Source organism: Glycine max, chromosome 9, assembly GCF_000004515.6.
Source record: "Glycine max cultivar Williams 82 chromosome 9, Glycine_max_v4.0, whole genome shotgun sequence".
Lineage (NCBI taxonomy): Eukaryota > Viridiplantae > Streptophyta > Magnoliopsida > Fabales > Fabaceae > Glycine > Glycine max.
Window position 1 is genome coordinate 35,593,348 of NC_038245.2, and position 16,407 is coordinate 35,609,754.

At 30.8% G+C, this 16,407-nt stretch overlaps 1 protein-coding gene across 1 annotated transcript; it reads left to right on the forward strand.

The window, feature by feature from the left end:
• Positions 1–7,701: 7,701 nt before the first annotated feature.
• LOC102663855 (F-box/LRR-repeat protein At1g55660) lies at positions 7,702–10,263 on the forward strand. The gene is made up of 2 exons (XM_041005263.1): positions 7,702–8,902; positions 9,051–10,263. Exons 1-2 carry the CDS (start codon positions 7,955–7,957, stop codon positions 9,408–9,410), a joined length of 1,308 nt encoding a protein of 435 aa, XP_040861197.1. The 5' UTR covers positions 7,702–7,954; the 3' UTR covers positions 9,411–10,263.
• Positions 10,264–16,407: the final 6,144 nt, after the last annotated feature.

A 16,407-nucleotide genomic window follows, 5' to 3' on the forward strand; every position in this document is an offset into this window, starting at 1 on the left:
TATATGTGTGTATGTCTAATTTCAAAAAGCAAGAGAGAGATTTTTCAAGAGAACTTCATTGTCAAATGATCTCTCAACAACTCTTGGGCAAACACTTGCAAATCTATTAAGAGTTCATGGAACTTCAATTGTAATATTCTTCTCTTAAAGAGAGAATTCTTCTTTTTCTTCTTCTTATTCAAAGAGATTGATTGAGGAACTGAGGGTCTCTTAAGTTGTAAAGATTCCTGAACACAAGGGATGGGTTGTCCCTGTATGGTTCAGACTTTGTAAAAGGATTTTTACAAAGAGAGTGAAAAAATCTCAAGTGGGTTGCTTGAGGACTGGACGTAAACACGGGAAGTGGCCGAGCCAGTATAAATCGAGTTTGTATTTCTCTCTTCTCTTATCTCATTTATATTATTGCAATCAATTTTGTCTTGCATGTTTAAAGAACATTATTAAATTGATTGTTGCTTCTACTTCTGCATTTTGAGTCTATCATTTAGAAGGGAGTTAAAAAATTGTTAGTGGAAAATTAATTCACCCATTCTTAAGATAACTGAGGTCATTTGTTCAACACAAGTGAGGTTCTTTCTATTAACACAAGGAGAATAAGTGAGTGTTGTTTGTGTGAATTGCCTTTGTGCACTGCATGTGTTGGTTGTGATTGAGTGTTGAGTGGATTCAATGAGAAAATTGTGGTTATTTAATTTATTTTTTATTAGCTAAAAATGGTTATTGTATATGCTTTTTGTTTTTGTCATTTTATGTCTCATTATGGGTGTGTGCTAATTGTTATTGTAAGAGAAAAAATGATTGTTTGAATATGAGGAGAAACATCAATTATGATATGACTGATTTTTAATCTAATCACAGTTGCTACTGAAAAACACAAAAATGAAATATAACGGAGTGTAATGGGGCGACCCATGCGCAAGCACGGGGTCAAGGCTAGTTTATATTTAAATTTAATACTAATGGATATTACTTTTATATAATGATGTTTAAATATATTTGTTTATTTTTTAATAAAAGTATAAATTTTTTTAAAATATTTATATATATTATTTATGTTGCATTAATCTATATTTATTTTCATTCATCGCATGATAACCATATTAAGAAAAATTCATTAGAGACATTAAATTGTTTTTATAAGTAATTTATTTAATGTGTAGAGACTCTTATATGTTTATATTTAAATTCAATTATATGTTAACTTTTTGACAAGTGTATCAATTCGTTCAAATAGTACTTCAAAATGGTAAGACTGAGTGTCGAGTTCAAAGAGACTCTGACTGTACTTAGAGTTTATATATATCAAATTTTTAAGCAATTATTGAATTGATTCAAATATTTGTAACATGTGACATTAAATGTAAATTTGACATAAAATTAGACTATAAAGTTAGCATGTGCAAGGGTGGGAAATATAAACACTCGAGCGATAAAGTGATGATCGATGTAGAATTACGGGCATATTAAGGGCTTAATTACCCTACCAAAACTATTTTTGATGTGACGTTAAAGATTTTTCTCTATTTAATATTATTTCAATTATCACCCACAACTACTTGCATACTCTATTCATGATTCCTCACATGAAAAGAGCCTAACCTACCAAATTTCTCCCCTAGTCCTTTAAGAGATAAATTAGACAAATTGCATTATGAACAAAATAGGCTAAACCCTATAACATCACATGAACATGGGTGATGAAGTCACAAACATGATAATAAGCATCGGAAAAAATAATAATACAAAAATAACATTAAATAGATAGTTAGAGTCATTATATCAAAAGTGTTTGGTTGCACTAAGTTCCTGACAATGGATGATTTAGTCTCTTTGTCATAAGAGGCTTACAAATACAAAAAGGTGATGAGAATCATGAAACTGGCCAAATACAGGATGAAGGCCCAAGTGGAGAAGGATGAAGGCCCAGAGACAGAGACACTATCAAGACTATTAATTGTTGCTGAAGGCCCAAACTAATTTGAAGGCCCAAGTTAAATAAGTTTTTAGTTATAATTTATTTTTATTGTAATTTTGACCCAAACTGTTTAAAAGGCCCATGCCTATTTTTATCTTTTTGTTCAGCTACACTAAAGTATGGGTTTTTGTTTTGAAAAAAAAACTTTTGGCATTTGACAAAATTTGGTGAGAGTTTCTCTCTGGGTTCCTTGTTGAACCAATTATCAGACTTATCAAGGTAATCTTTGTGGCGTCTACCCAGACTTATCTTCCTTCACCGGAAGTGGCGTCTACCCAGACTTATCTTCCTTCACCGGAAGTGGCGTCTACCCTGACTTATCTTCCTTCACCGGAAGTGGCGTCATCCAAAAGCTCTACAGCCTGTATCAAGCGATCCGCCCCGTAAGATTCACATCATCTGGTATCAGAGCTTCGGCTCTTGATACAGGTTCTATCCTATCCTATCCTATTTTTTTTTCTTTGTAATTTGTCTAGGTTCGTGTTTTTGTCCTTGTTCTGTTATTTGCGTTCTTGTTTACATCTTGTTTCGTTTTTGTTTGCGTCTTGTGTTCTGTTATTTGCGTTCTTGTTCTTGTCACGTCCTTGTTCTTGTTTCTTGTGTCTTTCACACTGTGTCAAAAAAAAATTGCAAAAAAAAATTTGAAAAAAAAAGTGGGTGTTTCATCTTTGAACACGAAATTGAGGCATTTAGAGGTGTTTTTTTTTGGCAGAAAATCGTGTACCAAATCCCCTTATCTAGATTCTCCTCTGAATTCTGAGCGTTTTGATATATAGTGGGCCTCATACGGACAACCGTAGCAAAAGTTATGAGCATTTGAAGTTTACTTGTCATATCTGTAATCTTATCTGTTATCCTATCTGTTATCTTATTTGTTATCATATCTGTTATCCAACTTAAATCTAATTTGTTATCCAAATCTGATCTATTATCCAAATCAAATCAAATCAAATTTTTTTATCCAAATCAGATTTGTTATCCAAATCTAATCTGTTATCCAAATCAAATCCAATCTGCTATCCAAATCAAGTCCAAGTTGTTATCCCAAATCAAATCTGTTACTCTGATAATTATATTGTCTTTCCTTTTATTTTATATTACCTTGTGTGTCTAATTCGATCCATCCAGGAACTTAAGAGGGAGTGAGTGGTAAAAGGCAAGAGTGAAAACATCACACAAAAGCCTATATTGAGAGCATCAAACACGAGTGAACTACCATCAAAGAGAGAAACACGTGAGTAGAGTGTGGTGAGGTCCTGAATTTTTTTTTTTAATTTACTGCAAAATTCTTTGTTCCTTAATCATGGCAAGAGCTGGTGACAATGGTGGTGTATATCATCAACTGGACGAATCTCAACGCTTATTTCTGGACGCGTGGACTACACAAATGCAACGTTTGTTGAACCGTAACAAAGAAAAGCCCTACAGACGAATAGTCAAATCTTCCTCATTTACTCTTAAACCTCTATCCCCTAGAGAAGTGTGTGATGACCAAATCAGAATGGGAGAAAAGAGAGAACAAGAGAAAGAAAATAGTGAGGCACCACAAAGGAATATGAAAAAGAAGAGTGATACACCCGAGGAAAAGAGTGATACACATAAGAGAGAGAGTGATACACATGAGAGAAAATTTAATTATTTTGCAGAGGCGAGTGAAGTGAGGAAAGTGTTACCTGCTTATGAACCACTCAATCTACAGTATTGCAAAGACAGTAAAATTTCTACTGATAATTCTAATGAGTTTACTATTTCTATTTCTCCTAGTGTTCAACCATTATTGCAGGAATTTAAAAATGTCTTTCCTAAGGAGATTCCTCATGGACTACCACCTTCAAGAGGCATAGAACATCAAGTTGATCTCCTCCCCGGAGCTTCATTGCCTAACAGGCCAACTTACAAAAGCAATCCCCAAGAGACTCAACGTAAGGATGCACATGCCAAAGTTGAGTATGTGAAAAGATTGTATGACCAAGTGAAGGTGCAAATTGCAAAGAAGAATGAAAGCTATGTCAAGCAAGCCCACAAGAAAAGGAAGGAAGTGGTACTTGAACCCGGTGATGATCCTGAACATTTGAGGACAAATGTTTTCCAAGAAGGAGGGAATGATGAGAATCATGAAACTGGCCAAATACAGGCTAAAGGCCCAAGTGGAGAAGGACGAAGGCCCAAGTGGAGAAGGACAAAGCCCCCGAGTGGAGAAGGATGAAGGTCCAAGTGGAGAAGGATGAAGGCCCAGAGACAGAGACACTATCAAGACTATTAATTGTTGCTGAAGGCCCAAACTAATTTGAAGGCCCAAGTTAAATAAGTTTTTAGTTATAATTTATTTTTATTGTAATTTTGACCCAAACTGTTTAAAAGGCCCATGCCTATTTTTATCTTTTTGTTCAGCTACACTATAAGTATGGGTTTTTGTTTTGAAAAAAAAACTTTTGGCATTTGACAAAATTTGGTGAGAGTTTCTCTCTGGGTCCCTTGTTGAACCAATTATCAGACTTATCAAGGTAATCCTTGTGGCGTCTACCCTGACTTATCTTCCTTCACCGGAAGTGGCGTCTACCCAGACTTATCTTCCTTCACCGGAAGTGGCGTCTACCCTGACTTATCTTCCTTCACCGGAAGTGGCGTCATCCAAAAGCTCTACAGCCTGTATCAAGCGATCCGCCCCGTAAGATTCACATCAAAAGGGGTGAAGGTAGTGGAAAAGAATGGGGAAAAGGGAATAAAATCTCCAAATGGACGAGACACCCTCCAATGGACGTGGTGTAGCTTCTTGGTCTGTGGAATGCTGAATGAATCATGTTCACTCTCCATTTCTCCTCTTACAACGCAACACAATCATATTTTTTTAACATTGGCTGTGCACTGAGTGAGGTAGCACGCTAGGCGATAAATAAGTGGTCACATGTTAAGCCACACCATGTAATAAGTGCAGGATAAGTTGACACGTGCTAAGCGTGCATATATGTGACGTCTGACTTTCCATGGGACTTCTCACGCTAAGCGACGGAGATGCGCTGAACGAGACTCTCTCATTTTTCAATTCCCTTCATGCCTCCCGTTTGAGCACCCTACTAAATAAAAGTTGAGAAAATGTTATAATCCTAATGTTTAACATAAAAAGAAGAAATAAAAGAGGAAAAAATCAAATAATTTCTATGCAATTTACTTACACAATTTACGTATACATAACAATTATCATTATACAACTTCTATATGAATAACGTTTAACTTTTTTATACATAAAACATCCTTCATTTTTTTTTAATTTTGAAATTATATTTTTTAGACTTTTGAGTGATTTATTTATAGTGTTAATATATATTTATATCCCGCATTGCACAGATAAAATTAAAAAATCACATTTAAGATATAATTATGACTTTAATTAAATATATAAAATAAAATTGAAGTAAATTTTATCGCAAGCTTTGACAATGAGCTAGCTCTATTTTCGTACATGAATATTACATTAAGTAAATAACACAAGTTAAATAAATATATTAATTTTATTAAGTATATAGTTATACACAAGTTAAATACTATATTTTGTAAAATAATTTTATTGTGAGTTTTATCTTTCAAATATTTTCTTACTAAATATTACTTAATTGTTCAGATTATTAAATATATAAAAAAATATTTAATATACAATTGTGATATTAATTAAAAATATTAAATAAGAGCTGTTATATTCTTTGACAGACTTTTATGCTCATATTTACAATTGAATAAAAAAGTAAAATCAAAATAAAACCATCAAACCTTCTAGTTACCTGTCAAAAATCTAGGAGAGACAAATAATATAATTCTTTCCCTTTATTTCTCTCCTTGGTACTCAAAGTCCCACGACTGAAGCAAGAGTCAAGAGTGTCCATTGCGCTCTACTATGACACTCGTAATTGGTATTAACAATCAATGCACCTAATAATTAATACACTCTGACTTTTGAGTCCTGGCCTAATAATTAATACACTCTGAATTGAATATATTCTCGAAAACATATTCATTATCTTCTTCTTGTTATAGTTATAAGTTGTAACTAGCTTTTAATTAGTCTTCCAACATTTTGTAGAGTATGATAATATATGATAACAGTATTTGAAAATTTGAGAAGGAGAAGGGTGGGGTATTTGTGAAAATATTTAAAATAAAAAAAGTGTGCATTAATAGGCATTAAATTAGATAAAAAAATTGAAAGAAATTACAATATCAATAAAAAGAATTATTCGTACGACTAATGTACGCTTTGTGGGATCGTCAAATTCAATACATTCAACCATTGATATTTTCTAACAAAGCTGCAATGTGTAGACTACATACATATATTGTATTGGTATAAGGATGTTTTCTTATAAGCAAATTGTAAATGTATTAGAATTAAAAGCAGGAAGATGAAAATGTTTGTGTTTTTCATTTAAAGATTATCTATCTATCACAAGAATAATTATAGCAGAGTAAATTCATTTGGGTTTTTAATTTTTTTAATAATGATCATTTAAAAATATTATATATATATATATATATATATATATATATATATATATATATATATATATATATATATATATATATATATATTCAAGTTGTGTTAATTCATAATATGACAAACTTATTTAGGTGTTTAATTTTTTTTATAATTATTGGTGGGGTTTTTTAATCTGAAGAGACACTTAAATATTTATATTTAAATTTAATAGTAATGCATATTAATTTTTTATATAATCATGTTTAAATATATTTTGATATCAATACATTGTTTATTTTTTAATAAAAGTATAAAAAATATTTTTAAATATTAATATATATTATTTAGCTTACATTAATCTATATTTATATTCATCGATAACCATATTAATAAAAAAATTAGTTGGGTCATTAATTTTTTTATAAATAATACTTTTTTAATGTTAAAAGACTCTTATATATTTATATTTATATTTAATTATACAATTTCTATATAAATAATGTTTAAATTTTTTACGTATAAAAACATCCTTATTTTTAAAATTTTGAAATTATAATTTTTAAAACTTTTATGTGATCTATTTATACTGCGTTAATATATCTTTATATCATGTATTGCACCTATAAAATAAAAATAATCACATTTTATCGCACGCTTTGACAATGAGCTAGTCGTACATGAATAATTACATTAAGTAAATAATACAAGTTAAATAAATATATTAATTTTATTAAGTATATAGTTATACACAAGTTAAATACTATATTTTGTAAAATAATTTTATTGTGAGTTTTATCTTTCAAATATTTTCTTACTAAATATTATTTAATTGTTCAGATTATTAAATAAAAATAAAAATATTTAATATACAATTGTAACATTAATTAAAAATATTAAATAAGAGTTGTTATATTCTTACACAGACTTTTATGCTCATATTTACAATTGAATAAAAAAGTAAAATCAAAATAAAACCATCCAACCCTCTAGTTACCTGTCAAAAATAAATCATAGAATTCTTTCCCTTTATTTCTTTTTCCTTGGTACTCACAAGTCCCATGACTGAAGCAAGAGTCAAGAGTGTCCATTGCGCTCTACTATGACACTCGTAATTGGTATTAACAATCAATGCACTTAATATATAGTTAATACACTCTGACTTTTGAGTCCTGCCCTCCACATATTCTAATAAAAAAACAGCATTCCACTTGAATGCAACTGCTCTAATAAAAAACTACCATTGGGGCTTGATCAATGGTAGTTTTTTCGCACAGCACTCTTGTTTAATTGAGTTATTCTTTTTGTTGCTACGCTAGTATATTCCTAGATTTTTACTTGTTGATATTGCATTGTAAAGAGGATATTGTAAAGTGTTTTTCTTGTTTTTTGATAAAAGACTATCATCTTAAGGTTTTCCATTACAAGCAAGCAAATATTTTTTCTAACATTTTTTTCTTCTGGATCAGGCATCACCAGAAAGAAAAGAGTCAGAGGAGAAGTTGGTGGTGAAGATGAATGAGGGGTTGAACCTATCCAAAGATGATAGGGACAAAATCAGTGAGATGCCTGACAACATCTTGCTCCACATGATGAATTTTATGGACACAAGAGAAGCTGTTCAGACTTGTGTATTGTCTAAACGATGGAATAATCTTTGGAAACGTCTCACGTCTCTACTATTCAATTCCTCGAAATTTGGAAGTGTTGTCAAAATTATCAATTTCTTGTATATGTTTCTATCTGATCGAGATGACTCCATTTCTCTATCTACTGTCTATTTGGATCTCAGTCAACGTCCACGTGATTCCACAAGTTGTTTAGGTTTCTTAATCACTCATGCCTATGATTGGGAATGCCTAAATAGGTTAATGAAATATGCTGTGTCGCACAATTGTCAGCGCCTTTCAATCAAAATACTTTTTTATTGTAAATTTGAAGTTGATCCTGTCATTTTTTCCTGTCCCTCGTTGATAAGTCTTCGGCTTTCCTTTACGCCTTTTGGTACAAATTGTAAACTTCCAAAATCTCTGCAGCTGCCGGTATTGAAAACTTTGTATCTTCATCATGTCTGTTTTACCGCAAGCGACAATGGGTGTGCTGAACTCTTTTCAACTTGTTTTTTGTTGAATACTTTGGTCCTTGAAAGATGTTCTTTGGACCAGTATGCTGAAGTCATATGCATATCAAATTCTAACCTTTCCTGTTTGATTCTGGATAATGCCATGGAAGATGCTGATACAATTGTCCTTTCTACTCCAAAACTTAGTTTGCTAACTATCAAAGATGACTTTTGTAGGAATAAATACTCCTCCACATGCAATCTTTCTTTTCTTGAAAAAGTATATGTAGATGCTTCTGGTTATAATGAGGATTCTTCAGAACACCTAAGTTGGCTGCAACTGGTCACTAATATAAAGGAAATGATACTTTCGGCGGATACCATTAGTTTTATTCGAAAGGTAATACATTTTTGTATGTTTTCTTATTATTTTTACTTTTATGATGGCCCGACCAATTGTTTCTATTATTGATATCTTTTTGGCTATTCAATATTAAATTCTGAATATCCATTATAATGTTCGTCTTCAATTCATTTTTATTTTGTAGGGTCTTGAAGTTCTTGACTCAGTGAGAATTCAACCTCCTGGCTTTGTTAATTTAGAGTCCCTTGTGGTAAAACGTGATTCATTCGATTTTATATCTGATGAAGAAGTAAATTGTGTAGTGCGGTTTTTACTTCAGAACTCTATACAAACTCTAGATGAAGAAAAGACGGTTAATATTACATATACTAATTCCCTGTTTAAATATTTGGGTAAATATTTTACAATCTATTCAAGTTTTTTACTTTATTTTATGTTTTCATACGTCGTTGGTGTTCTTATTTTGAAACTAATTATTGACAGATATTGTGATTGCGGATGTTTCTATGTTATATTTTTTGCATTGAAAGATAAAAATTTGTAACTTCAGGAGTGTGCTGTTACTCTGTGGAACGTCGCAGAGACATAGAATTTGTCATTAATTGTCTTGATGAGTTAGTGTGAAATCCTTAAATACATCCTTTCTTGAACTGTTCTTGGTGGGGGATTGTTTATGATTACCTTCTTTTCTTGTGTTCTCTTACTGCAAATCGTTTTTTGCATTGTGAGTGGTTGCTTGTACTAATTTGTACTTTTCTTTTCCGGTGGCTTTGAATTGCATAAATTAAAATCTTAAAATTTAGTAACTTATTGATGTTATGTATAATTAATTTGAGATATGTATACTCTAATATGGAATTTGAATTTGAAGTTTAAGTTCCGAGATTTAATTGTTATTAATATATTTGTAATGTTTTGTATATTCGCTTATATTATTCATCTCAGATGTTTGTCATCTCTTTTCGTAAGAAAAATTATCATGTCATTTCATTAATATTTAAAGACTGAATACAACTTTAATATCGACAACAAAATTTGCATGTCCCTTGTAAAACTCAGCAGTAAGTTTGAAGTATTTGAAACTTGTCTTACTATATTGTATAATACATTTGAAAGGAGTAAATTTGTGAAATCTTTGTTGTTAATTTTACAGGAAAAACTGTTCTGGAGTATGATAATTTAGAGACATTGACGAATTTGTGAAGAGATGGAAATGAGGATGAGGACAGGATTAAATGACATCTTATTTTGTTTTGTTTCGCATGATGAAATATTTATGTTTTATTCAGTGTGTCTTATTTATTGTCTCTTTATTTTTCTCATCCTTTCTTAGACTTTTATTGGTTCTCATTGAGTTGCTGGTACCATATATATGCTAAATCTTTATTTTTTGGTTATTCAAATTTAGTGAATGATGATTGTTATCGTTAAGAAATTATCACCTAATTTCTTTTATTCTTAAGAATACTACCAAATTTTATCATATTTATATATCTTATTTATCCAACTAAAGTAGAATCGATATTAATTGTCATCTAATTTGCATGCAGGGCAATATTGTGTGAAATATATTGTCTCTATTCTTTTTTACACAAACATCTTTTTTGCTTGCTTAATGCCAAGACATATAAAAATTTAATAATAGTTAGGGACATTTATAATTAAACACCTACTCTTTGTTGAAAATTATTAAAAAGTACAACAAATAGAGGCATTAAATAATGAATAAAATTATCGTAAAATAATTGTGGCTTTCCGTAATTTTCATTTAACTAATAATAGAGATACTATTTAAAAGAATGTTAGCAGTTGTCTCTCTATTCCCAAGTATCTTAAAGATGGGATGGTATATGCTGCCTTTTACAATTTTTACCACACAACAATAAATAGTTGGAAACTATTTAAGTCGATGGTTCTCCCTCGGCTTCAGCTAAACCGTCGGCAAGAATTGATATATATATATATATATATATATATATATATATATATATATATATATATATATATATATATATATATTATTTTGGAACCAAGAGATTAATATTTACCAATATTATTGGACATTATTGGTTTTTTGTCTACATTCCCGGTTAACGTTGGACCATTCCTACTCCTGTTCGCAATCTATGAGTCTATGGCGATATGCGCTACTGTTCTGATTATAAATGGTATTTTGCTTATCTAGCAATCGTGATTCACTATCTTCTGTGTGTTATGGTATAGAGGAAAAGAATAGTGTAATTTATTAAACATTTTGCTTCCGTTTTTTTAGGCATGTCAAATAGGTAGATTACATAAATTTTTATTTTAGATTACAGTTGATGGATTAAAAGCAATGTGTTAATATTTAGGATCTATTAAAAATTCAATCCTATTGATGGTGTTTATTTAATTAGTTTATCTTTTAGAATACCTTTGTTTTACCTATCATGGTTTCGTTTTAATAAATACTATTTATAGTGACCGTTCACAAGAAAAATGATTAATATATTTATGTTTTATCATTTAGATAAGATTAATGTATTTTTTAGTTTTTTTAGATTAATTTATCTTTTACTTTACTATTTATTCATCTACACGTTCAAATAAAGAAATAAACTATTCAAGTATTCGTAAAGATAATGCAAAAGATAAAATGAATAACTTAGAAGCATTACTAAAAAATTATTTTTGATGACGTATATTTTAAAATGATTATGCGAAACCGTCTTAGAATGTCACGCAGTGACAATGTTATAAATAAATAAAATATGTATGACGACGGTTTTATAAAAGTATTCTTAGAAATTGAGTGTTCAAAAATAGTTTTATTAAAACCGTCTTAAAAATCAATTAAATTAGTCTATAAATTCTCATGCACTTCTTCATTCTGACACTCACACTTCCCTTCTCCTGATACATCCTTTATTTTTGCCCTCACACAAAAAAATTCTTTCTCCTCTTGCAAAATGGGGGAAGAGTTTGGATCTAAGAACTAACACTACTACTAATCATAGTCACACGCGGAGCCCAAAAAAGAAGCTCTCTTTTTCTCTCTTTCTAACAACAATGTCTCCTATTGATGGTGACTTGGATCTTAGGGTAAAACTCTTCTAGAATCCCTATTTACATTATTCTCCCTCTTTATTTCTCTAACTCTTTCTTTCCTTTTCTCTACAGCCACCTTCTAAATCTTCCTTTAGAGTTGGGTTAGTTTATTTAGTTTCTAAATCCTATTCCTCTTCAATTCTTTCCTTGCTTGTGCATTTTGACCAATTCGCATGATTTTCACTTTCTCTTGTATGTTTCAGTGAGTACATATTTGCCGATGACGTAAATAGTGAATAACATGTATCAATTCATCCAAGTAGTACTTTAAAACGGTAAAACTAAGTGTCGAGTTCACATGAACTTTGATTATACTTAGAGTTTATATATATCAAAATTTTAAGCAATTAATGAATTGATTCAAGTATTTGTAACATGTGACATTAAATATAGATTTGGCATAAAATTAAACTATAAGGCTAGCATGTGCAAGGGTGGGAAATATAAACACTCAGAGCGGTAAAGTGATGGTCGATGTAGAATTACGGGCATATTGGAGACTTATCCTACCAAAACTACTTTTGATGTGACGTTAAGAATTTTTTTCTATTCAATATTATTTCAATTATCATGCACAACTACTTGCATACTCTAGTCATGATTCCTCACATGAAAAGAGCCTAACCTACCAAATTTCTCCCCTAGTCCCTTAAGAGATAAATTAGACAAATTGCATTATGAACAAAGATGCATAAAATAGGCTACACAACATCATTCAATCCCTAAAGATATATTATTTAGATGTTTTTTTCTAGTAAGAGATAAACATTTTTTCAATGTCGAAACCCTATAACATCACATGAGCATGGGTGATCAAGCCACAAACATGATAATAAGCACAGGAAATAATAATAATAATACGGAAATAACATCAAATGGATAGTTAGAGTCATTACACCAAAAATTTTTGGTTGCGCTAAGCTCTCAACAATGGATGGTTTAGCCTCTTATTATCATAAAAGGCTTACAAATACAAAAGGGGTGAAGGTAGTGGAAAATAATGGGGGGAAATGGAATAAAAGCTCCAAATGGACGAGTCACCCCCCAATGGATGTGCCCTAGCTTCTTGCTCTGCGGAATGCTGAATGAATCATGTTCACTCTTCATTTCTCCTCTTACAATGCAACACAATCATGTTTTTTTGACATTGACTGTGCGTTGAGTGAGGTTGCACGCTAAGCAAGGAATAAGCGCTCATGTGCTAAGCGCGCACCATGTAATAAGTGCTGGATAAGTGGACACGTGCTAAGCGTGCATACACGTGATGTCTGGCTTTCCATGGGTCTTCTCACGCTAAGCGAAGGTAGCATGCTGAGCGACGGAGATGCACTAAACGAGACTCTCCCATTCTTCAATTCCCTTCATGCCTTCTGTTGTGTCTCTACAAAAAATATACCACAAAAAATACAACAAATTTACGAGTTTGAGCATTTATGGGATAAAAACTCAGAAGATGCTACAATCCTAATGTTTAAAATAAAAAGAAACAATAAAAGAGGAGAAAATCAGATAATATTTGTGCGATTTACTCACACAATTTACGTATACATAACAATTATCATTATACAACTTCTATATAAATACCGTTTAAATTTTTTTATGCATAAAGCATCCTTCATTTTTTTAATTTTGAAATTATATGTTTTAGACTTTTGAGTGATCTATTTATATTGTGTTAATATATATTTATATCCTACAGATAAAATTAAACAATCACATTTAAAATATAATTATGACTTTAATTAGATATATAAAATAAAATTGAAGTAACTTTTATTGCACACTTTGACAATTAGCTAGGTCTATTTACGTACATGAATAATTACATTAAGTAAATAACACAAGTTAAATAAATATATTAATTTTATTAAGTATATAGTTATACACAAATTAAATACTATATTTTGTAAAATAATTTTATTGTGAGTTTTATCTTTCAAATATTTTCATACTAAATCTTATTTAATTGTTCAGATTATTAAATAAAAATAAAAATATTTAATATACAATTGTGACATTAATTAAAAATATTAAATAAGAGTTGTTATATTCTTTGACATACTTTTATGCTCATATTTACAATTGAATAAAAAAGTAAAATCAAAATAAAACCATCAAACCTTTTAGTTTATCTTTTAGAATACCATTTTTTTACCTATCTTGGTTTCGTTTTAATAAATACTATTTATAGTGACCGTTCACAAGAAAAATGATTAATTTATGTTTTATCATTTAGATAAGATTAGTGTATCTTTTAGTTTTTTTAGATTAATTTATCTTTTACTTTACTATTTATTGTGTGAATGTATGTATACTTGATTTTGATGATGTCAAAGAAGAATCTAATAAGGCTGTTTCAAATGATAAGCATTTGCTTCAAGAATAATTCAAGATTGCTTCAACAAACAGAGCCTTGTTTCAAGATTCACTAAAGACCAAGCCTTGCCTTAAAACAAAGTGCTTTCAAGACATGCAAGGCTCTGGTAATCGATTACCAGGAAGTGTAATCGATTACCAGAAGACAGGGTTGAGAAATAGCTGTTGAAAAATGTTTTGAATTTGAATTTTCAACATGTAATCGATTACCAGCAACGAAACTTTGGAAATTCAAATTCAAAAGTCATAACCCTTCAAATTATAACTGTGTAATCGATTACACAAACATTGTAATCAATTACCAGTGGAAAGTTTTTAGAAAATCTGCCAACAGTCACATCTTTTCATTAGATTTGTGAATGACCATCAAAGGCCTATAAATAGGTGACTTGGGCACGAATTTTATGAGAGAGTTTTGATTGATCAAAATGTTTTATCCTCTCAAAAGATTGAGAGAGTTTTGCTTGGCAAAAATGTCTTATCCTCTCAAAAGACAATGAGAGAGATTCCAAAAGAACTTCATTGTCAAATGCTCTCTCAAAAGAAATCATTGGCCAAACACTTGAAAAATCTATAAGGATTCTTACATGATCTTCATTGTAATATTCTTCTCTTCAAGAGAGAATTCTTCTTTCATTCTTCTTATTCAATGAGATTGGTCAAGAGACTGTGAGTCTCTTGTTGTAAAGGATTCCTGAACACAATGGATGAGTTGTCCTTGTGTGGTTCAGACTTTGTAATGGATTTTACAAAGATAGTGGAAAACTCAAGTGGGTTGCTTGAGTACTGGACGTAGACACAGGAAGTGGCCGAACCAATATAAAATTGTGTTTGCATTCTCTCTTCCTTTATCTCATTTATGTTATTGCAATCAATTTTGCCTTGCATGTTTATAGAACATTATTAAATTGATTGTTGTTGCTTCTTCTGCATTCTAAGTCTATCCCTCTTAAGATTATTGAGGCCACAAGGTCCAACATATTGGTCTACACGTTCAAATAAATAAATAAACTATTCAAGTATTCGTAAAGATAATGTAAAAGATAAAAAATAAACAAAGAGATTAATCCTCATCAATAAATCAGTTTCCATTGAATAAAATTCTTCCAATTTATTGAATATATCCTATTTATAAGCCTTTGCTTCCTCCTCCTCATAACTTAGAAACACTACTAAAAAAATATTTTTGACAAAACGCATTTTAAAGCGGTTATGCGGAACCGTCCTAAAATGTCATGCCGTGATAATTTTATGAATAATAAAATATATATGATGATGGTTTTATAAAAGTCGTCTTAGAAATTGAGTTTTCAAAAATGGTTTTATTAAAGCCATCTTAAAAATAGTTCATAAATTCTCGCGCACTTCCTCATTCTGACGCTCACTTTTCCCTTTTCCTGACACATCCTTTCTTTCTGCCATTATACAAAAAATTTCCTTCTCCTCTTGCAAAATGGGGGAAGAGTTTGGATCCTAGAACTAACACTACTACTACTACTCATAGTCACACGTGGAGCCCAAAAAAGAAGCTCCCCCTCTTTCTCTCTCTCTAACAACAATGTCTTCCACTGATGGTGACTTGGATCTTAGGGTAAAACTCTTTGAGAATCCCTATTAACATCATTCTCCTCCTTTATTTCTCTAACTGTCTTTTCTTTTCTCTGTAGCCACTTTCTAAATCTTCCTTCATATTTGGGTTATTTTATTTAGTTTCTAAACCCTATTCCTCTTCAATTCTTTCCTTCCTTATGCATTTTGACCAATTTGTATGGTTTTCGCTTCCTCTTGTATGTTTCAGTGAGTACACATTTTCCAATGTGGACAATTTAGAGCATTACGCTAAGTACATATCGCAACCAATCGCTTGTCATGTTTGGTTTCCTGGATTCGCTTGATCTCTTCACAAATGACCCCGTGAGAATTGAACTAATCCTATTATGTCTTTCATTTACATTGTTTTATTTTTCGCCAATGTGTGAGCATATGTTATGTGAATGATTGTTGTTCTTGATAATGTGGTAGGTTTCAGTTGCTAGGACTTGCAATTGCATTTGTTTCTTGCTCCAGCAATGATAGCA